The sequence below is a fragment of the Mustela nivalis genome (genome assembly GCF_964662115.1).
Source record: "Mustela nivalis genome assembly, chromosome: 9".
NCBI classification, from domain to species: domain Eukaryota; kingdom Metazoa; phylum Chordata; class Mammalia; order Carnivora; family Mustelidae; genus Mustela; species Mustela nivalis.
The window spans coordinates 110498886-110521809 of NC_139028.1; the positions used below are offsets into that span (position 1 = coordinate 110498886).

Sequence of the window (22924 nt, forward strand, 5' to 3'; positions counted from 1 at the left end):
CAAGCCACGCAACTTTTGGGAGCACCAAGTAGTCTAAGTCTGTGGTAATGATGATGGGGCCCAGGGGCGGATAAACTTTCTTAGGGAGTGAGTGATGGCCTCAGTGCTGTAGCTTTAGTTAAGGGCTTGTATCCTGTGGTAGTCAGACATGTAGAGTGGTATTCCTTTCTTCTTTCTCAGTTTTTTTAAGATTTTTATTTATTGGAGAGAGAGAGAAGGAGCACAATCAGGGGAAGCTGTAGCAGCAGAGGGAGAAGCAGGCCCCCCACTGAGCAGGGAGCTGGATGTGGGACTCCCATCATGACAGGAGTCGAAGGCAGACGCTTAACAGACTGAGCCACCCAAGTGCCCCATGGTGTTTTCTTTTTAAAAAGATTTATTTCAGGGCACCTGGGTGGCTCAGTTGGTTAAGCGACTGCCTTTGGCTCAGGTCATGATGCCAGAGTCCCAGGATCGAGTCCTGCATTGGGCTCCCATTCCAGCTCCACGGGGAGTCTGCTTCTCCCTCTGTGTTTCTCTCCTCTCATGCTGTCTCTCAAATAAATAAAATCTGTTTTAAAAAAGATTTATTTCAGACAGCGCATGTGTGCATGACCATGGTAGAGGAGGGCCAGAGGGAGAAGCAGACTGTTCACTGAGCAGGGAAGCTGATGGGGGGTGGGGGTTGATCCCAGGACTCAGTGATCATGACCTGAGCCAAAGACAGATGTTTAACCAGCCGAACCACCCAGATGCCCCTCCTCCTGTTTTTTCAAGTTCAGTTGTCTGGTCTTTTCTAGTTGATTAATTACTGCACACTGCAGGCAAGACTAGTTCTGCAAATTTTTACCTAGCATGTTCTAATGCTCTTGCTCAAAGGGAGCTGTCCTAACAAGACTGAGGTTAAAAAGGCATTGTAGGGGCACCTGGGTGGCTCAGTGGGTTAAGCCACTGCCTTCGGCTCGGGTTATGATCTCAGGGTCCTGGGATCGAGTTCCGTATTGGGCTCTCTGCTCAGCGGGGAGCCTGCTTCCCTCTCTCTCTCTCTCTGCCTGCCTCTCCATCTGCTTGTGATATCTCTCTGTCAAATAAATAAATAAAATCTTTAAAAAAAAAAAAAGGCATTGTAGTCCAGCTCTGAAGCACTGCACCTGCAGAGAAAGATTCAGGCAAAACAAGAGACTTTTAGGGACCCTCTGTATTGAGACTAGAAACAAGGGCAACAAGGGCAAAAGGGTGAGGGTGTTGTCTCATGAAAGGAGACACATGTGCCCCTGACTAGTGTTTGTGGGGAGTGAGCACTTGAACATAGGGGGGTCCTGAGAAGGGGCTGGCTTGCTATCTCCTTGCCATGGTCTACCTGTGCCTTGGTGTCCCTTCGGAGGGTCCTGCTGCTCCTCTGCCCAAAGGCCTCGTGCAAAGGAGAGTCCGTTTGGGAACTCCTGGTCGGAAAGTTCCAGCCACTGAGGTAGGTAGTAACTTACAGCACAGGCACAGGGAGTCCCATTGGCATGTGCAGAAGAAAATCGTGGATTACGACAAGTGAATAGAATAGCCTTCATTTGGTCAAAATTAACTTTATTTTTCAGCTTTACCTCATCTGGATGTGATAACAAAATTAGCACACACAAAAAGGATGCAGGTGTGGGGGCCAGCTAAAGAAAGTGCTTCCAGTAACGTGGCGGGAAGATGAGAGTAACAAAGATAAACATGGAGGTTCGAATTCTAAGACACGGAGTTCAGATGTTAGTTTTGCCACAATCTGTGACTGGAGGTGACTTGTCCTCTTTAAGCTTGTTTTCTCAGGTCACTGCTTGGATTTGAGATCACTCATAGCACTGTTAAAACAGCCTGAGGCTTTTTGTCGCTGGTGTGTCCCTCTGTGGCCGTGTAGACCACACTAGTCTAGGTTAAGGAGAGAAGGCCACAGTGGTTGAAACGCGTTGAGGACCTGGGCTTGGCTCAGAAGGCCGTGCTGGGTTTGCCCCGGCTGGCGGCCAGGTGGCCGGACAAGCTGGTGACAGGACTCCCTAAACCTTGGGAAGTAGCGACCAGAGGGATGGGGCAGGATCAGCACCTGTTCTCAGTGGGAGGAAGCCACTGAAAGTAGAACTTTTCAGTCCTGCTTCTAGTCTTTCTATCCAGGTTGTTTCAAACCAAGTCCTGCGCAAATGGGGAAGAGCTGAACTCTTCTGCACCCTGTCCTGCCCTCGTGTTGTCTCTTTAATCTGTGTTTTGACAAACCGCTGAAGTCGTCCCTGCAGCCTTTCCACGGGGGTGTTCGAACCCCACTGCAGCTCACTTTCAGATGACCTTTGTTCTCTCCCACAACTAAACGTGGGCTCAACTCAACTATGGCTCTGCTTTTTCCTTCTAGTTTGAGCTTCCTCCTTTCGGGATCCAAAATGCGCAATATGCTTAGAGTAGGTGCTGTCGGACAGGTAAACCACGCCCTCACCTGCAAGGCGAAGCTGTGACTGTGGGGCCGAGCAGCGGCTGTGAATGCAGAGGACAAGCCCTGGGGCTTAAGGCAAAGACTGTTGGGCACATTCTTTTGTTTGTTTGCTTTAGACACGGGTCGTTACCTTTTAAGAACCAGAAGGTTTTTGTAAAAGACTGTATTTCAGTATTAGGCGGGGAGGCTTTTTAAGAGATTATCTTAAATTCCTACCTGGTGTCCAGGTGAGAAGACGCTTGAAGAGTTCATAGTTCACAAACTGTTTTTATCTTCCTATCTCTGGTTTAGGACTGTGAAGTGATTATATTTAATTCACTGTTCCTACTCAGAAGCAATACATTGCTTCTTCTGAGAAATTTCTAAGAAATTAAAAAGAAATTGCTTCTTAATTTCTAATTAAGAAATTTAGAAAATTTCTTAGCAACACCTATATTCTTTAGGACTGAATTTTGTGGTTTCCTCCTGACTGATAATTTAGTCTCCCAATGTGGTCACTTGTGCTGACTACTTTATTAAACTTGGACTTACAGGTAGGAAGACAGAAGGAAACCACTGGGAACCTCCATTTGTTTCCAGGGAGGAGATGAAGTTGTCCCGTCTGTTCAGCTGTTTGTGGCTAAGAATCAAGAAATAGACTCTACATCCTAAAAGTGTGTTGCTCCTTGGGTGGTGATTATAAGAGGTGACCCCAAGGTGGAGAGGATTTTGAATGACCACTTAACTCTCCTTGCTATTTTGGCAAGACCTAGGACCTAATGCTCCCCGGGTGGAACATAAGCTCAAAATCAATGATGCCAGGAGCCTTCAAAGTCAGATGTCTCCAGCAACACAGTCCTGGCTTTGCTCTGCCTGCTTCTAGAAGTGGGAAAATTGCTTCTCCAGGAGCCTGAGGCAGACCTAGGTCCCACCTAGCTGAAGAGTGAGCTGAGCCTCCCAGGCAGCACACTACACCAGGCCTCAAATATAAGTCTTGCTCAGAAGGTTCAGCTGCTCTGTCTTCTCAGACAGTAGCGGGTGGGGAAGGCACTGAGAAGTGGACCAGTGAGATGGGCTCACCCCTTTCCTGGCTGGAATTTTAATGCTAAATCTCTTACTGATTTTTGGGCTTGGTAGGTCCCCCTATTCTTCCAACACCCTCGGACTCCCTCTTTGCTCACCAAGCATCAGTTTCTGCCAAACTGGAAAAAGGAAAGGAAACTTACATCTCTGCCCCAATAGCTCCACCCCTCCCTCCAGGGGCCGTGCATGTCTTTGGGTCTTAGGTCTGTGCCTGGAAGATAAAGGGGAGGGGTTTGAGTTGAACCTTTATCTCCTCAAGCCCACCCCCTCTGAATATTATAATTACAGTGGCATTTTCCCTCAAGCTCCCCTCCGCCTTGGTGCCAGAAAAACCATCTCCCAGATGGGCTTGTATTATCATTGAAGACCGGCATCTCTTCCAGATGAGGCAGCTGTTCTACTGGTGAAGATAGGCATCTAGCCAGAGCTGCCCAGACTCCTTCAGTGAGCTGTGGGGGCAAGATGGGAGCAGGAAGTGAAAGAGAGCAGAGCCAGAGCCGAAAGCCAAACCAACCACCCTAAAACATGGAGTAGTGAGGCTCTTATAGGGGAATGGAGGCCGATCTCCACGGCCTATGGCCCCTTTCGTACCCTTTGCTTCTGAGAAATAGCTTGGGCCATGGCACTGGGAACAAAGGCTTGCCTTGGCCACAGGACCAATAGAGCATCCCGCCTCTTGTCCATTCCAGAAGACTGGGAAACCTGCCTGTTGCTCCCACCCCACACATCACCCACCCCATTGCCTGCCCTCTTTCCACCCTACCAGCCATCTTCCCAGGCGCAGGTACTCACTAGACAATGTCGGCGAAGGCGGAGAGCAGGGGCTTGGACTGGTACTCTATGCCATGCTTGGCACACAGGGACTGCACCAGGGGAGCCACTTTATGGTAATTGTGTCGAGGCATTGTGGGGAAAAGACTTCAGGGAGAACGGGACAGTCAGTGGCTTCACTCCACTCTTTCAACCTCCCTGCTTTCCCCGCAGGGACCCTCCCAAGGACCCTGCTTCTCAGGTCTCCCTACTTACTGGTGCTCTATCTGGAAGTTGAGGTGGCCACTGAACCAGTCATTGAAGGCAGACTTGTGGACATTACACGTTGCACGGAGCTGGGGGAAGAGGGCAGGGGAGAGTGTGGCTCTGGGTACCAGATGGAAAGGCCGACGCAACCTTCTCCAGGCAAAGCCGGCTGAGAAGAGGGAGTGTGGGACCGTCCCTGGTCACGCCACGTGATGGCAGGAGTGAAGCTTCAAGCCAATGAGGCAGTGCTGTTTGGGGACTTTTGTTGTTAACTGCCCCAGCCCCTTGCCTGCATCGGGGCCCACTCACCCTTTTCATGAGTTGTGTCATCCCAGGTCTTCCAAGTGACCGTCCCTTACCTGGATGGAGACCCAGTCCATGTTCCGGTCGTGATCAATGTGCATGGGGATATGGTTCATCTGTGTGACCCACACAAACCAGTGGCTTTCCAGGAACCTGGTGGATACGGCACACAGACAAAGACAGTACACGTCAGACTTCTTTTCCCTCAGGTAACAGCTTTGGCCTGGACATCTTCCCAGGCCAACACCCGAGACACCCCTGGTGCCTAAAGCCCCAAGCGCGGCCCCCAGACCAGATTCGTTTTTCCCCACAGATCGGCTTTTCTTTGCCATGGCTCCTTCCCCAGCAAATAGTACCTGACCACGAAGAAAAGGCCCAGAACGCCTTTCAGTCCCAGGAACGGCCCGTAGGTCAGGAAGAGGCGGGCGTAGAAGGTGATCATCCAGGCCAAGTCCTGCAGGGAGAGGCAGACAGCGCGGTGACTGGCACGAAGCTCTTCCTCCTCTCCCTTTCGTTTCACCCGTTTGCCTGGTACAGCCCCTCGGCCAGGGACCCAGACTGGAACACTGTCCCCGGCAGCTTCTCTTCATGGACCCAGTCCTGCAGTATCTCGTGCCTTCCCTCCATTCCTTGCGGTGGCCTCCGGTCCGCCCTGCCTGTTTCCTTCCCAGGTGCCAAGGCCTCCAGCTCCTCCCAGCCCGTCAACGTTCTTTATGCCTTCACCAAGCTGCCAAATCAGTCTCCCCGCATGGCAGCTCGGTCTGGGCCGGTGCCCTGCGCCAGCACTCCTTCGGCATCACAGCTCTCCCCTGACACGAATCCACAACACGTCCAAGTGGTCCAGCTTCTCTGCTCAGAGCCCATCCTCCCCTGACCCCACGTCTGCCCACCCTCCAAGGCCAGCTGCAGAAGTGACTTCGCGAAGCCTTTTCCGAGGCCTCTCATCTAGCCAGGAGCGGGCAGGGCCATTTTAGAATCCCAGAACCTTCTGCATTTACCTCTTCCCCACCCGAAAGCCTGGCTCCTGGCTTTATGCCAAGCACAAGAACCCCAGGAGGCACCAGCTGAATGAAACAGGCCGTGGGGTTGCGGGGGGCTGCGCCTGGGGGGCTCAGTCAGCTGGGCACCGACTCTTGGTTTCGGCTCAGCTCATGATCTCAGGGGCGTGGGCCTGAGCCTGGAGCTCCGTGCTCAGCACCAAATCTACTCGAGAGATAATCTCCCTCTCCCTCTGCCCTTTCCCCTGCCTGTGCGTGCTCTCTCTCTCTCGCTCTCTCATGAATGAATGAATAAAATCTTTAAAAGAAAAAAAAAAAAAAAAGAATTAGGGGTTTGGGAGTTAGGCTGTCTGCTGAGTCCAGGTCGTACGCCTAGAGACAAGGAAGGTCTGTGTTCGGTTCTATTAACTTTGCTCTACGTTAGGCCTGGAGTAAATTTCTGTGAGCTTTCCTCTGGAGAGCCCCCAGCCCCTTCCCTCAGGATTCTGAACACAAAGGATGTGGAACTTGGGGGCCATGGATACTCACCACCCACTTCTTCCGCTGGATAACAAAATAGAAAATATACCACTGGAAGTAGAGAGGCAGCAAGGCTGGGGGCCCAACTGCGAAGGAAATGGAGACAGGGAGGGGGTGTGAGCAGCAGGAGGGCAGCTGAGCGCCAGAGGGGTGGCCTCTGGCCTGGGGCTGCCCCCTGCCACCTCTTCCTGCAGCCCCTTCCAGCTGCCTTGGCTTTCCTCGCTCCACTGCAACGGGCAGGCCCGGAAGGTGGGCAGAAATGCAAGTCTGAAGAAGCCAAGACCTCCCAAGAGGATGCCAGGAGAGTGAAGGTGGGAGGGACATTCTCTTCCAGGGGAAAGAGGCAGCTGGGGAAACTCGAGCTCCACGCACAGAACCCGCCCTGCTGCCTGTCCGCGCTCACCCGCCCTGTGTTCCCTGCTGCTCTGATGAGCCGGTAAAGAGCGGGGAGCAGGGGGCCCTGCTGAGGCTTCATGGGCTGAAAGCTGACTTCTTCGGACAAGGAAAATGAGCTGGCACTGCCCAACCCGAAGCCCTGGAGGGCAGGCCTGGGAAGGGGCAGACGGGCTTCTCAGAACGCTGGGAGTCGAAGAAGGGGTCCCCAACTAATGCTGTGCCATTTCCTTTTCCGTATCCCTTCTCGGCACGGTCCTCATGCTCCCTATAACCACCGCAGGACCGTGCTCACCTACGGCTCCTCTATCCTGATGGGCCACGGATTGTAAAATTCTTCCAGACGTTTCTGCTATACCGTTCTAGCCCAGCCCCCTTTCAACTAAAATCGGATCAGTGGAACCCTCCTTTCCCTTCTTTTAAAAATTTGAATTTTTATGGGAAACAGGAAACTCAAATTTTAGACATGATGAAGACTTTGAAAAGCAAGGAATATAGAGCATTCTTCAGAGAGAGCTTAAGACAACCACAGAAGTGTCCTCCTTTTCAGCTCTAACAGCCTCTCCACTTCCTTTTGAGGCCAGTCCTCCGACAGCCACGTCTGCCTTTGTCCCCCTGGGTGCTGGACTGCTCCACGGAGTCGTCTTGGCCCAAGTCTGTTTCTCAGGGTCTAAGGTTTACTCTAGATGGCTGCCCCGGACCACACAGTGTTCCTGTGGAAGAACTCCTTGGCCCTGGCTACACATGACCCTTGACCAAACATTAGCCTGGAAACTTCGCTCAGCTGAGATGGTAATCTGCTCCCGCGCAGAGAGGAACCCAGTCAGAGACAGGGTGCTTCCTCCAGTCTTTACTGGAAATACCATAATCCTTCAGAAAGTCATTTCTTCCTCACATCCCTTCAGCGACCCCATCCCGAGAGAGTCCCCTGTGCCGGATGCGCACTCAGGAAGAAGCACTCACTCAGGAAGAAGTACTTGTGCTGGTGGTTGTACGGCATGTACTTTCTCTTCTGCTTCCCAAGCTGTGAGGAAAAGTGCAAAGAAATCAGTAACCGCAGACCAGTCACCCCATTCCCCTCCCGCTGTGAGCCTGGCTTTTCCCTGCTCAGGAGTTTGGGCCTACTCCAGGGTGAGCTTGTGGCTGCTGTTAGACTGCTCCTGCAGGCCGGGCCTTGCCCCTAGCGCCCGGCGCGGGGAGGCCCTGGCCGGGATGGGCCAGGCGCACACACCATGGCCTATAGCTCCGTGGTTGCTGCCCACACGAGGCACGAGCACAACAGTCTGCAGGTCCTCAGGACACCTCATGTTCATCGAAACTTATGTCACAAGGTTTCCAGGCCTCTCCACATCCTCGCCCTTTCCCCATCTAGTACTTTCTTTTTTTTTTTTTTTTTAAGATTTGTTTACTTATTTTAAAGAGTGAGTGGGGAGCGGGGACGGGGAGAGAATCCCACTCCCCACCAAGCACAGAGCCTGACTGGGGGCTTGATCCCAGCACCCTGAGATCATGACCTGAGCCAAAATCAAGAGTTGGACACTTGGCCAACTGAGCTGACCATAGACAACCATTTATAACCCTACACAGGCCAGTATTCCCTCTACATCCATCCATCCAGACCCTCTTGTGGTTTCTTGACTACAACTTGAACTTTATAAAATCCCTTGCATGCTAAGCCAAGTTCGGCAAATATTCATGGAAAGGAACAGAACTTGACAATCTGAAGGTTCTGGCAAGGCTTTTCCCAAAGGGTAGTGATTTCTTGCAAGCCTGGCTGCTGTAGAGACGAGCTGGTGCAGTCAGGTCAGTCAGCCTGAACGCCTAGCATGGGCGCACAAAATCACGACAGCAAAGCTCTGCTGTCTCACTTGATGGCTCCTTCTGCCCCTCTTGTTCCAGTAAGTTCTGGCAACCGATGACCCAGAGCACAGGAGGCGCCGTACTCTTGAGTGCAATGCCAGCTCCTCTTTCTTCTGCGCAGGGACGTTGGGCTAGATGAAGCAGTCTCTCTGTATTAACTGATTGAATGCAACAAGTATTTACTGAGCACCTATTATGTTCCAGGCCCTGTTCTAGTGCTGAAGATACAGAGGTGAATAACACGAACGTTCTTACTCTCATGGAGCTTGTGATTTGAGGAGAGGAAGCTGGTGACCAGCGTGTGAACAGAACTCGAGGTAATTACAGATCACAAACAGGAAGACAGGACAAAGTGAGGGAGCGGCATCCTGGCTCCACTGGTCAGATATGGTCTCTCTGAGGTGTTGCCATCGGAACTGACCCCTGAATGATAAGGGGCCGGCAAAGCAGAAATTCAGGGCAAGAGCATTCAATGCAGGCGGAACAGCTAGCACAAAAGCGTGGGATGTTTAAGGGACAAGAGGGGCAGTGTGGCTGCAAACAGTAAGCAACAGGGGAGAAGGGCTGTAAGGCTGAAAAACGAGGGAAGGCCACTTCCCCATGGACCTTAGAAGGCCCTGGGAAGACCTTGGTAATGAGCCTGAGTTTTATTCCCATGGTGATGGGAAGCCACTGGAGGGCTTTCGACAGCTGTAGCATCATTGGCTTTGCACTTCGAAGGGCTCACTCTGCCTGTGGGAGCCACGAATGAACTGCAGGGAGGAGGTAGAGTTGCAGGGAGAGGAGTGAAGAGGCTGGAACAGGAATCAGGGTCCAAGATGGACAGGAGTGGAGCTGGGAAGCCGTGGAGCTGGGAGAAGTCAGTGCACTTGGTGTGTTTTGGAGACCGTATTAACAAGGCTTGCTGATAATCTGGATGTTGGGGAGAGGTTCACCCCATCCCTTAAGGGGAAAACTAGAAGAGGAGCCCCTGTCTTGTTTGTGGGGGTGAGTGGGAAGACCACTGGCCTGTTTTGGAACTGTTATGGAAGGGAGTCCTGTCTGCTGCTGCCTCCTTGAATGGCAGATGCTGTTATGATCCTGATAACTGCCCTGTCGTGTTTCAACTCTCGGACAGAGCCACAAAGTTTGTGCTTAGGGTGAGGCGTCCCCTGCATTTTCTTGTTCCCCCAGAGACTCGGGAGGCACTGGATGCCCTGGGGCCGGCCTGGGGATCAGCATCCGGAGGGGCCGAAGCAAAGGCCATGCAGCTCCAGCCAAGGCCCTTACTAATAGGCAGCCCATCCTCTGGCTCAGAACTAGACAGAAAAATGTCTGTTGATCCGACATCACTTAATATATTTAGTGTCTGCAAATGGGAGTTTCTTGAAAACCTTAGTACCCAGAAGCAATAAAGGCAGTAGTGTGAGAAGGTTCTTTTCCACTTAAATTCCCACTTTAAAAAAAAAAAAAAACCCTGTAGAGTGACAGTAGAAGTGCTACCAAGAGCTGATGCTCTAACGAATTCCCCACAAAGGGGGGTCCAGGGCCGGCTGACCAGCCTCGTAGTTGTTGACCACAACACAGTGTCGGACGTGTACAAACCAAGCCCTTGCTTAGAAGGTAGGACCATTAGGACATTATGGACAGGTGGGGCATAAGCCTCAAACAAGGGGCTCCTAGTGCCAGGACAGCCAGCCGACCCTGCACTCACTCGTGCCTGGAATGGAGCAGTCCTGAATGGCTGAATGTCTCATACAGCGGGGGAGCGGGGCCAAGTGGGACTCAGACCGCAGCCTAGAGCCTGGGCACAAAGGCTTTTAAAGTAACTTGAACCAACAACTCTGCTGGCCATTCAAAGCCTCCTGTTGCCTTCTGTTCACCGAAAGCTCTCCAGCTCTCTACCCTCAGGCATTCGTCCTTAAGTAGCTGCACTGCAGTTTTTGCTCATAACCCCAGGGAATAACTCAGACCTGACCCTGACCACCCTGCAAGTCAGGCTGGGGTCAGATGGGTGGGAAGAGTGAATGAATGTTCCAGGCACTGAGCATCAAAGAAGAGTAAGATGGTGGGTCCAGCCCTTGATGTGGAAGACTGCACACAGTAGGATATCAAAGTTGCAAGGGGCAGGGGTGGAGGGGTGGGGGTGACTACCCGGGATAGGAGTGTCTAAAAAGCATCCCCAAGGAGGACCACCCATTAGACTGGCAAGAGATTTGCATAGTAATCTGATCATTGTTTGGATCCTTTGCAGCACGAGGTGCCTTTATGCAATAACTGTTGGCTTGCACTCATCAGGGAGAACAGATGACTCTGTCCTGGGCAGCTTCTTTACTGCCTGCGGCTGCCCACAACTGCCTGGGAGCCAGCCTGGCCCCCGCGCCTCACCCCTCCTGACAGCATTGTGAGCATTTCTCTTCTGGCTGGCTGCCATTCTCCCAAGACCTTCCCACTGATATTTCTGCTCACCTCCACAGAGAGGATCTTCCCCAGGGCAAAGAAGAAGGGGTGCATGTTGATGTCCGGGTCTTTGCCGAAGCAGTTGGGTTTGGCGTGGTGCTGGAAGTGCATGTGGTTCCACCAACTGGCAGGAGCCCCCTACAGAAAAGCAGGGACATGAGTATGAACGCCTAGCATTCCCTCATCTCCCCAAGGTAACCCTTCATTGACTGGAGTTTCAAGAGCCCCTCCCCAGCCCATTGACCTTCAGGTGGCCAATCACGAAATGATGTAGCAGGTGGTTCCAGGTAGAGGTGCTGAAGACAGACAGGTGCCCAAAGTCATGCTGTAGCCAGCCGGCCTGGGCCTGAGTGAGAAAGGTTAGTGCTGAGAGCAGCCCACTAGCCCAGGCTCCCTCTCAAAGACCTCAGTGGCTCCTCTGCCTCCGCCCCTTCCTTTGTCCGCCTTAGCCCTGCGATTGCCACAGTACCTTGAGCATGTCGGGAAAGGAGTCAGGAAGCCTGGGTCCTAACTCTAGCTCTGCCACTAACTCATACGAGAGATGGGGCAAATCACTATGCTTTCCCTATTTTTCAGTTTCCCTAGAGGAGTTCGCATAGAACTCTCCGGGAGTCCTAGGACTTATGATGGAGTGAATACCCAGACTACAAAAAAGGACAAAGAGACAAACTCAGAGGCGAGTGGCAGGCTTGGCAAATGGGTTCTGATAATTAGGGCCCAAGTTTTATGAGAGTGTTGGGCAATGTCGTAATGAGGAAAAGCCAAGCTTTTTGAAAAATCAGAATTTTGACTCTTGGCACACTTGGGCTACCCTTGGGTGAGCAAAACGAGGGCGCACATGTGGCCAAGGAATGAATAAAAGGCACAGATGATAAGATGTCTTTGTGCACTAACTCTCCCCCACATCCTCAGCTGCTCTGGTCACAGGGCTGGGCTCCTTGGCCTTCTGAGGCACACAAGGAGCTTCCTTTCCCCAAGGATGCTGAGCACGCCTGTGCTCTTGACGAGCCAAGAGCTCTCACTTGAACTGTGCTGAGCAGCACTGCACAGAGGAGGAAAGGCACCAGGGATGTCCCAAAGACCCAAAGAGTGAGCCAGGCAGCTACATCCAGCAGCAGGATGTGCAAGAGGTTCAACAGGAAGAAGACATGGTTGGCCTTCATGAGCCCCATCCGCTCCACTGTGGACCGTAGCTCTCGGAACTCATCAATCAGCTCTTTCTGCAGAAGAGTAGAGAGGGAGGGGCTGTTATTCTTTCCGGATGTAACCCAGCACTGCTGGAGACAAGGGGCCTCTTTGGCTCCAGCACCCTCTACCCCCAGATAGCTATGGCAAGTCCATAATCCTAAGTAAAGCTACCAGGACACGGAGGAAAGAGGACAGGTGCTGTGGGGTCAGGTCTAAGAGCACATGGTCTTTGGAGTTCAAGACTTGCTTCAGATCCCTGCTCCACCGTTTACTAACACTGTGATTCTTGGCCACATGGCTCACCCTCCCTGAGCCCCAGTTTTCTCATCCGTAAATGTGTGCGGGTTATACGGGGTTACAGCGGACACGGAGTTAAGTGTTTGATGGGTCTTGATGAGGGTAGTGGTGGTACTCTTGTGAGAGCCACGCATTTCAAAGCCCTGCTCCCTTAGACCTGTGTCCCAGTGACTGGGAGAAGCAGGTACCTCAAAATTTCACAAGAACTGCTGACTGTGGGGGTGCGTGGGTGGCTCAGGAGGTTAAGCATCCGCCTTCAGCTCAGGTCTTGGTCCCTGAGTCCCAGGATCGGGCCCTGCATCAGGCTCCCTGCTCAGTGGGGAATCTCCTCTCTCTGCCCCTCATCCCACTCCTGCTCTCTCTCTCAAATAAAATAAATCTTAAAAAACAAAACAAAACAACACTACAGACTGTGATCAACTGTGATCTTATCTAGGCTTCCCTTCTCCCTACCCTTCAACAACCAAAGTGTCTCCAAACAGCAGAGTCTCACATTTTTAGTGGGCTCAAAGCTGGGCTGCTCTGGAGACAGTTCTCCAATCAGGAGAGAGTTCATATACTTCCTCACAAGGCCCTTGTCGATGTGGAACGCCACAAAGGGATCCTGCAAAGATAGGAGAAGACACAGCGGTTAGGAAGCCGGCCGGGGGCTCCCTGGGATCCTGGAGGGCTCACACCAGAGGCCATCCTCCTAATTTAGCAAGGAGGCTGTATCGGGGTTCAAAGAGTCAGCACTTCCCTCCAGTCAGCTGTCCTTTGAGGGTGCTTAAGACCTGTCCCAGGTGTGCACAGCTCAGGAACACCCAGCATGTGTTCTAGTGAAAAGGGCACCACAGCAGGGAATAGGAAGTGTGGGTAGGGGGACCACAGAAAGACCTCTCTGGGCTGCCCTGTCCTCTAGGAGTGTCTATGAACAGCTTTTGCACAAGATTTTAAGATCTAGGTGAGAAATAACGAGAAGGGGTGGGTGGGGCTAGACTTCTGTTTTTACCTATGGGACTTTTAACAGACCTTCTCTGAGCGAGCGTTCTTCATAAAATGTGATTAGGAAGACTCCCTACCTCCGAACTGGGACTTTCTGCATTTCTCCTCTTTCTCTCTGCCGCTGTACCTTGTAGGGTTCCATATTTCCCCTAAGACTCCGATCCCCCGCTGCCCCAGAGTGGCTCATTTTGGTTCTGTGAGGTGGGCTAGGTCCGGCGGCCCCAGGCCTTAGAGACGCGTGGGCTGCACTAGAGACCGGAGCCGGGGCGGAGCCGGTGGCCGGTGGCACCACACATCTGGACCAATCGCTATCCGGGTTGCGGCCGGGCCCCAGCCCCCGCCCCAAATCACACGGCGCGAGGACCCCGCGTCCGTGCCTCCCTCATTTGCGCATGCGTTAGCCCACGTCCTCCCCCCACTCGGCAGTCCCGGCTTCCGAGCGGTCACTCGGGGTGACCGCTATAAGCTCTGGCGTTGCCCGTCCCCCGCCTCCGCCCGGCCGCCGCGCAGGGAGGTTTGCGGGCCCTCAGGCCAATACGTCTATGCTCCGTTGCGACATAACGGGGACTCTGGTGGGCCCAGGCACTCTCCCGGATGGCAAAGGCAGAGGGTAGGGACAGCGGAAGTGGTCATGCCGCCGGGCTGGGGAACGATATAGGGGGAGGGGACGCGGCGCAGCAAAGTCTCTACAGGGTCCCACGAGGTGATCGCCTGCTCTCCAACCACGGCAGAAGAAGCCAGTTGCCTTACGTCCGAGAGCAGGTGGTCTAGAAAGGGAAGAGCAAGACTGGGTCTGGATGGCGCGCTGACCCCCATAGTGAGGCCAGAAAGGATGCGAACCACAGCCCGGGAGTGCAAACAGCTGTCCGCTGCGGCGAATAGCTGGAGACCCCGCTGGTCTGCGGCCGAGTGACCTTCCACCATGATTCGGGTTTTCGAATTCGGGAGCTGACGCAGGCTCCCCCACCTTCTGCACGCCGCTCCCTGACCCACTGTGCACCAGCAGTGGTTAGTCCTCTCCGGGCGGTGAGGCCCCTCCTTCACCCTGTACGGGGGTTCCCACCGCAGCGGGCACCTGGCGGCTTCCCGCCTCGGCCCGGTCCCCGAGAACGCTTCCCTCCCGCTTCCCTTCGCAAGCGGGCACGCGCAGCCCAGGCGCCCGCTGCGCTTCCTTCCCACCCGCCGAGACAGGTCGAGACTCGCTCTTCCCGCCGCTGACCCCTCTCCTCCCTCGGCCTCAGCCGCGCCGCCGTTCCCGGCTCCCTGCATGCTGCCTTTCCTCCCTGCTTGTCCTGCTCTGGGGTCTGCCTACGTCTGGCGACCAAGGACGCGGCCAGAGACCGAACGCACGCGCGCGGGCGGCGCAGTCCTTTGTGTGGGCACGTTGCCGGCCTCCAAGCCCCACGGTCCTGATTCTGGCCCGTTTCCGCCGCTATTCTCCTGCCCTTGCATCCCGTGCTAAGTCGTGGCCAACGGGTATGCTGGGCGCCTGCTGGCTCTTCCCCGAATGAGTTGTGAGCTCGTCCCTGGGTGCCAAACTTCCTGCCTCGCGCACTGGACCTCCGGCGGCAGCCGCCCGGCCCCGCCCACTCCCGTGTCGCGGTCCGGCAGCGCTCACCGTTGCATCCTGTCCCGCGTAGTGGCTGATGACCCGGGAGCCCCCGGGGTGCCGGCGGGAGAACTCGCTGATGTTGTACACCTTCCGGTCGATCACGAGCCACCGCTCCTTCTCGCGCCCGGAGCGCTGCGCCACCTCGTCCCACGTGAAGTAGCGCGGGGCCGGCGCCTGGGTGGGGGTCTCGGAGTCCATCGGGGCAGGGGCGGTCAGGCGCGCGCTGCAGGCCGGTGCGGTAGCACGCGCCGGCTTCGCGTGCGCGGGGATCCGACCGGCCTGCGCGCGCCGGGTTTTCAGCACCCGCGGCGCGGACCACGGAGCCCTGCTGCGCGCGCTCCCATTGGTCGAGCGGCGTGGCGCGGGGAGCGAGCCCCCGCCTTCCCGCCCGGCCCGCGGGGTAGGATGGGGGCGGGCGCGCCCACTCGCGGGCTCGGTGGGGTTTTCGCGGCTGGGTTCAGTTTCCCGACTCGCGGCTATGGCTCCCGGGGGCCCCGCGGGCTGGATCGCAGTCTCTGCGGCGCGTGGGTGCGTGAGGGGGTGGGGTGGGGCGGGGCTGTCGAGGTTGCCCGGGAGGACTGCTCCGTAGGCCCCTGGAGCGCCCTTGCTAGTCCATCTGTTAAACCACCGAGGCGCTCCTGGTTGTGGGCCCGGAAACAACAGTGTGAGAACCCTTGGCGGTTATAATTATGGTTAATTGGGTTTGGGGCATGTTAATGCTTTATTTTGCTCAAAATAACGTTGAAAATGCCCCCACAATTTTACCTTTTTACCTTTGTTTTTACCTCTGTTTACCTTTTTTGTTTTAATTTTTGGTCTGTTCTGAATTAACTGGGATCCTTAAATAAAAGGATGTCTTCAGCATCTCCTGACTTCAGGGAGGTTGTGTGTGGAAAACCTGGGTCTTCAAGCCGAGGCATTCCTACTTTGTCCTGGAAACACCATAGGAGAAGCCGTGGAACAAGGTCATTTATATTTTTCTTTAATACTTTCTGAATTTTTTATTATGAGCATGTGTTTGCCTTCAGGAAAAAATGTTTATTGTTTTAAAATGCCACTTGCAGGATGATTCTTTGATTAAACCCACCTTCCTAAAATCCCTTTTAAGTAGAGGGATTTGGGGTTCAGACCTCTGGGCTTTAGGAAGGAGTGAGGAAGCAGCCAGAGTTTACTGCTAAATTCTCCATGTTGCAGTATGGAGAGACCCAGAGTTTACTGCTAAATTTTCTCTTATTTATTCAACAAGCACACTATAAATCACTTACTATGTGCCAGGCACTGTTAGTGTCTTACAAACAAGACTTCATGTAATTCTCAAAACAACCCACTGCGGTAGAAACTAGTACTAGCCTTACAGACACAGGAGACCTCGTGTGGTTTGTCACACAGCTAGCAAGGGGCAAGGCGGAAATTCAAACCAGCCTGCACTTTGAACCCCTAAGCTCTGCTGTCTGTCCTCTGAAGACACTAGTATTTGGGTCTCTGATGGGATTCTGCAGCCAAGAGAAAGAAAGCAGAGCCTTATCCCATGAACTGAGATTCCAGGAGTCAGGGAAAAGTATGACTGGATTTCTGGTAGAAAAGGACCTTAATCCATTCAATCCAAATATCTCTTTTTATAGATAAGAGAGCTAAGTTTCCGGGGAAGGGACTTCCCAAGTGCCCGTGAGGAAGCTCAGATGTCCTGGCTTCTGGTTAAAATTCCGGGGCTCTGCACCTTGTTCAAGAATGATAGACAGTTGCCCCTCTGTTCATCAGTTTTCCTTTTTATAAAACAAATCTTGCCCAGCAGCTTGGCAGTTTGTAACCAAAGGTATATAATGATTTGTACTCTTCAATCAAGTAATTTCGCTCTTGGGAAAGTGAGGAGTGGGAAACTATGAAGGTGTTTATTGCTAATTTAGCAGTAAAGATTGGAAACAACTATAAATTTCTGATTTGTAGAAAAGTAAGAAAACCTTCATGGGGCGCCTGGGTGGCTCAGTGGGTTAAGCCTCTGCCTCTGCCTCATGGCTCAGGTCATGATCCTGGGATCGAGCCCTGAATCTGGCTCTCTGCTCAGCAGGGAGCCTGCTTCCCCCCCCCCCCCAAGCCCTTTCTCTGCCTGCCTCTCTGCTGCTTGTGATCTCTCTCTCTCTCTGTCAAATAAATGAATAAAATCTTAAAAAAAAGAAAAGAAAACCCTCAGGCTCACTGGGATATATTGGCACAATGAGGAATTACAGCACAATGAGGAATTACAAAGTGCTTGGGTGGCTCAGTGAGTTGAGCCCTTGCCTTTGGCTCAGGTCATGATATAGGGGTCCTTGGGTCGAGCCCCACATCGGTCTCTCTGCTCAGTGGGAGCTGCTTCCCCCACTCTCTCTGCCTACTTGTGATCTCTCTCTGTCTCTGTTGAATAAATAAATAAAATCTTGAAAAAAAAAATGACCATGATGTGAACTATGTTTATAGGTAGAAAGTACTTTGCAGTGAAAAGAGCAGAACCCAGAGTAGTGTATACTCACTAATTAAAGTTATGTAACAATCCCATGGGTATTAAACAACAGAGGAGAAGAATCTGCCAAAGGTGAAAACATTTCCTAATTTAACATTCTTTGTTTTTCTGTAAAGTTGCTTAATCTCACTGAAGAAGAAGGAAGACCTTGTTATAACCATTAGTCCTGTAGTGAAGTCTCATATACTTCTAGTGGGAATGTAAATTGATGAAACTTTCTGGAGAACTAGTTTGGCAGCTTTATTTAGTACCTTAAAAGTATTTCCAGTAATTTCATGTTTAGGGATATAGCCAAAGGGAATATTTCCCTTATGCTGTGTCTTTTATTCCCATGACCTATTCATTGCATAACTGGAAGCCTGTCTACCCACTTGCCCTCACCAATTTTACCCCCCATCCCCAGCCTCCTCCCCTCTGGCCATTACCAGTTGCTCTCTATATTTATAGATCAGATTCTGCTTTAAGGACATCTTTTGGGGAGAAATATTTATAACCAAAAATATCCATTGAAGCAGTATTTATGACGGCAAAAAATGGCAACCACCTATATGCCTGTCAGTGGAATATGAAGCAGACGTTAAAAGTAATGCAATGAAATTTTACTGGCTGAGGAGATAATCATCACTCTAGAAAAAGACTAGTAGGAAATGATAATAGTAACTATTTCTGGATGAGTGGAACAAAGTCATTGATATTTTCTTTAATACTTTATATATTTTTATTATGAGCAAGTATTACTTTTGCCTTCAGAAAAAAAATGTTTATTGTTTTAAAATGCCACTTTTAGGGTAATTCTTTGATGAAACCCAGCTTCCTAAAACCATTCATCAAGTGTTTCGTTAACATTTGTGGAGTATCTGCTCTTTGTCAGTTATTTGAATAGGTACTGGGAATATAAAGTCCAGTATCATGCCTAGTTTAAGGCCACTGGAGAAGAAAGACAAATTAGGGATTAGCAGTCAAGAGGATAGATGCAAATTGCTCCTTTTCCTAATTCTCAACATTAAGAAGTTTATATGATCTAGATTTGCCTTCGTGTTTCTTTCCTTTGCAAGTGTTCTTACGTTAGTGTCCTGTATTTTGGCTACTTCTTTAACTAGATTCTAATCCGGGGCAGGGACTATGAACTCTGTTTCAGGCTACCTGGTATATTCAAAGTACCGTAGTTTGGGGTTCTGTGTGGAATCAATACATTTGTTAAAATAACTGATTGTCTTCGCCTGAAAAAAATAACAGGTTAGCAGGCATATAAACCAGCAGGCGGATACCCTATTGCCCTCTCTTTTGCCTGTGCTCCTAATCCTACATACAAGACCACGGAGATTGTAAAAAATCCATTCCCAGGCCTGACCCAGGGGCTAACTGGACAAATCCTTTGCCTACTGGCATCTGCTGATCCCATTAACTTGCTTTATCCAGGAAATGAATCATATGTGTATTTCCAGATTGGGACTTGGGAGTACTTCTCTAACCATCTGGCTAAAATGACTAAGGAAATAGAGAAATCAGCTGAAGGCCCTAAGGCCAGTTCCCATCAGACCATGTTTCAGTAACATGACTGCGAAAGGCCATTGGAACCGCCTAAGGTGTGTGTTCAGATTTTGCCATGTTTTGTCAAGAGTCACAAATGTCATAGACAGTGGACTGAATGCTTCACAAAATCAACAAGTGGAGGAGAAAGTGTGTCGGCTGTGCTTGGCTCCTCTGCAGCCTTTTGTCCATTGACATTGCCTCAGACCTTTAACGATGAAAGCCATCTTCTTAGTGGTTGGGTTGCTGGGAAATTAGGTAATTTTGGGCAAACGCAGTGAACAATACCTTACGTAGATGCTAATTAAGTGAACTGAATCAGTCCTTGTGTTACGAAAAATCATTTGTAATAGCTAACTTATATCAAATACTACATCAGTAAAACATCATGATGTATACTGCTTGAACCAAAGAGAAAGAGTCCCAAGATCACATTTTCTTTTTTTTAAAGATTTTATTTATTTATTTGACACAGAGAGAGGGATCACAAGTAGGTAGAGAGTCAGGCAGAGACAGAGAAAGGGGGAAGCAGGCTCCCCGCTGAGCAGAGAATCTGATGTGGGGCTCAATCCCAGGACCCTGAGATCATGACCTGAGCCGAAGGCAAGGCTTAACCCACTGAGCCACCCAGGTGCTCCGAGATCACACTTTTCTTAAAGGCACAGGGATGTCTAGAAAGAATATTCTTTCAGTTTACCGCATTCTAAGAACATGGGAGTGGGGTTGGGGGGCCAGGGACCCACGGAGGATGAACTCATGGAATTTTCCAAGTGGATCTTGTGACTGTCTAGAGTATAAGCACCTGACAGATAGATACATTAAACCCACTCTTAAATAGGTAAGGCTACTGAGATCCAAAGAGCTGCAGTCACACATAGAAAAATTGGAGATCTGGAGCTGGATTGTACCCTTAGACCTAATTATAACTTTAGTTCCTAGATGGTAGGTTCAATGAATGTGTGTGATATAAGGCCATCCGGGTTCAGAGAAGACGTGGCGGGGTCAGCGGGGTTGTCCTTCCTTGTCTGGAGTGCCTTCTTCCTCACAGGCCCTCTGGCTTGCCTTTGTGAAAAGGTAGGTCCCAGAGCTTCAGATTCCCCCCAGGGAATTGATCTACACTGCCCCTGAGCATCCAAGTCAGCTTTTTGCTGGTCTTTTAATGCCATGCTTTACAGTACAAAGGATCTCTATTTTGGGGTGTCTGGGTGGCTCAGTCGGTGAAGCATTTGGCTTCAGCTCAGGTCACGGTTCCAGGTTCCTGGGATGGAGCCCCGCATCGGGCTCCCTGCTCAGCAGGGGGCCTGTTTCTTCCTCTGCTGCTTCTGTTGCTGTCTCTCTCTCTCTCTCTCTGTCAAATAAATAAAATCTTAAAAAACAAAATAAAATCAAAGAGAAAGACTAAGCCTAGAGTCATGATGACAAGATTGTTTGTGTCAGCGTAGCAAGCCATCATATGCATACACCCTAATATATATAGTCTTTTCCCTGTTGTTGGACATTAATTTAGAAGTTGTATATTAATTTAGAAGTGGCTTGTATAAATATGCCAGTGATGAACTTTTGTTTGAAATCCAAACATATTCGTTTATATTATGAGCATCAGGATAACTTCTGTGCAATTAGGAGATCAAATGATAAAGAACATTTTAAGGCCCTTTTTAAAAAATTAATTAATTAATTAATTAATTTGACAGACAGAGATCACAAGCAGGCAGAGAGGCAGGCAGAGAGAGAGGAAGGGAAGCAGGCTCCCCACTGAGCAGAGAGCCCAACGTGGGACTTGATCCCAGGACCCTGGGATCATGACCTGAGCCGAAGGCAGAGGCCTAACCCACTGAGCCACCCAGGCGCCCCTTAAGGCCCTTTTTATTGTGAGATAGTTTGTCATCAAAGTCTCTGTATGGAGAACTTACTATGTGTTCTTCGATTCCGCTGCAGCTGTTGTCTGTAGAACAGGAGAGGAGCTGCTCTCAGACTAGCTGCCTCCCCACCAATCCTGTGAGCTTCTCACGTACAGGAATGAAGCATGACAAGCCTGGTCTCTCCTAGGAGTCTCCCGGTCCCCTCGCCATCTATCCCAATAATGGTGATCCCCGATTACAGTCAAATTCTATCCTAATGCCTTTCCGACTTAGACAATAATCCATCAAGTTCCAATAAGATGTAGCCAGGAAGGGAGGCAATGGTAGAATAGAAAAGATAAAGACAGGGGTTTGAAAGACCTTGGACCCTGTCCTCTACTCATGTACTGCTGTGTAATGTTGGTCATCAGGTCAACTACTGCGGCTTCAAGAGTCCTTGTCTAAGGTGAAGAAGCCAGTTGCCTTCCGGCTCTAGGAGTCTAGGCTTTTTTGATGGAAGTTTTACTCAAGACACCGTATCTCTGGTATTCCCCTAAAGACAACGCCTTTGATAATAACTCTGTTTCTTACATGGAGTCCCCAGAGAGTCACATAAGGCAACCAAGTCGGACAGCCTTATCATCCTACCATTTTTTGTGGTCGAAATTATTGAATGTTTTCAAAAACAGTTATGACTCTCACCACAAGTTAATAAATTGTTATCCAGTGAGCTTGGTTCAAGTAGTTTGGCCTGACTGATACTGTTCACTAAGATAATAGGTGTATGGCATTTTTACACGCCATATGTCCTCTGACCCTCATTATTTTTTATTTTAATTAGTTGATTTATGTATGTATGTAGGTATGTATTTCTGAGGGCTTTTCTGCCCACCATTGCCCAACACTGCAAAGCAATGTTTATTGAGCAATAGCAAGGTAATAGTACAAAGCTCCTGAGGAAGGAGGGGACCCGAGAGGATTGCCCTGAGCCTCATTATTGAAATAAATAAATAAAATAAAATAAAATGAGGCAGATCAGACAGAAATCTCCATTTTATCACATGAGGAAACCATGGTTCAGAACAGCCATGAGACCCAGCAGCCTGCAAGGAAGTGATGGGCTACAAATACTAACATGCACTATGGTTGCTTTTGATTTGTGACTCCCCACAGGAAGGAACACAGCCTGCTCTCTACAGCCTGGGTCCAGGGCTGGATCTGTGACCTAGGCTGGCCAACCGACTCATTCCCCTGACAGCAGTCCTTAGCCCAAGGGTTGGACATGTGACCTGCAGCCCATGAGAGTTGTTCCCTGGGATTAATTCATGGGAGCAGGGGTTGGGGGAGCATTCTTTCTGCTAGGGTTGCTCGCAGGCACAGCCACATGGAGATCTTTCTACAGTGAGAGAGAATCCGGGTAACAGGGAAAGTAGAGCAGAGACGTTGAATTGCTGTCTCCAGAAGCCATGCTTTCTGGAGCTGGTTAATTCTGTGACCTGTCTGGCTAGTCTTCCAGGCTAGGTGAGCCAATACATTTCTTCTTTTTTTTTTTTTTCTTGTGTACTAGTATAAGGAATAAGGAAATGAACCCAAAACCTCTGGCTCTCAGGCCAGGGTCCTTTTTCTAATGTTAATCCTAGCAGTGAGTCATTGAGTTGAATGCTTAAAATGTGCTCAACACTTCTTCTTCTTTTTTTTTTTAAAGATTTTATTTATTTATTTGACAGACAGAGATTACAAGTAGGCAGAGAGGCAGGCAGAGAGAGAGAGAGAAGGAAGCAGGCTCCCTGCAGAACAGAGAGCCAGATTTGGGGCTCGATCCCAGGACTCTGGGATCGCGACCTGAGCCAAAGGCAGAGGCTTTAACCCACTGAGCCACCCATATGCCCCCAACACTTTATTTTATTTACTGAACCAAAACAAAAGCTTTCATCCCAAAAGGCTAACTAT

The 22924-nt window shown here is 50.7% G+C and overlaps 1 protein-coding gene across 5 annotated transcripts; it reads right to left on the reverse strand.

The window, feature by feature from the left end:
* Positions 1-1540: 1540 nt before the first annotated feature.
* On the reverse strand, positions 1541-15722 carry FADS1 (fatty acid desaturase 1). 5 transcript variants are annotated; one of them, XM_082748075.1, is made up of 12 exons: positions 15113-15722; positions 13004-13114; positions 12048-12245; positions 11270-11371; positions 11035-11163; positions 7690-7750; positions 6343-6419; positions 5173-5270; positions 4873-4969; positions 4523-4602; positions 4289-4414; positions 1541-3945 (listed from the first exon to the last, which is right to left on the reverse strand). In XM_082748075.1, the coding sequence occupies exons 1-12, from the start codon at positions 15302-15304 to the stop codon at positions 3894-3896; spliced, it is 1323 nt and encodes a 440-aa protein (XP_082604201.1). In that variant the 5' UTR covers positions 15305-15722; the 3' UTR covers positions 1541-3893. The 5 variants fall into 5 exon arrangements, with proteins under 5 accessions (XP_082604201.1, XP_082604203.1, XP_082604204.1 ...); XM_082748077.1 differs by lacking the exon at positions 15113-15722 and adding an exon at positions 14900-15067; XM_082748078.1 differs by lacking the exon at positions 15113-15722 and adding an exon at positions 14714-15056.
* Between the last annotated feature and the right edge of the window lie 7202 nt (positions 15723-22924).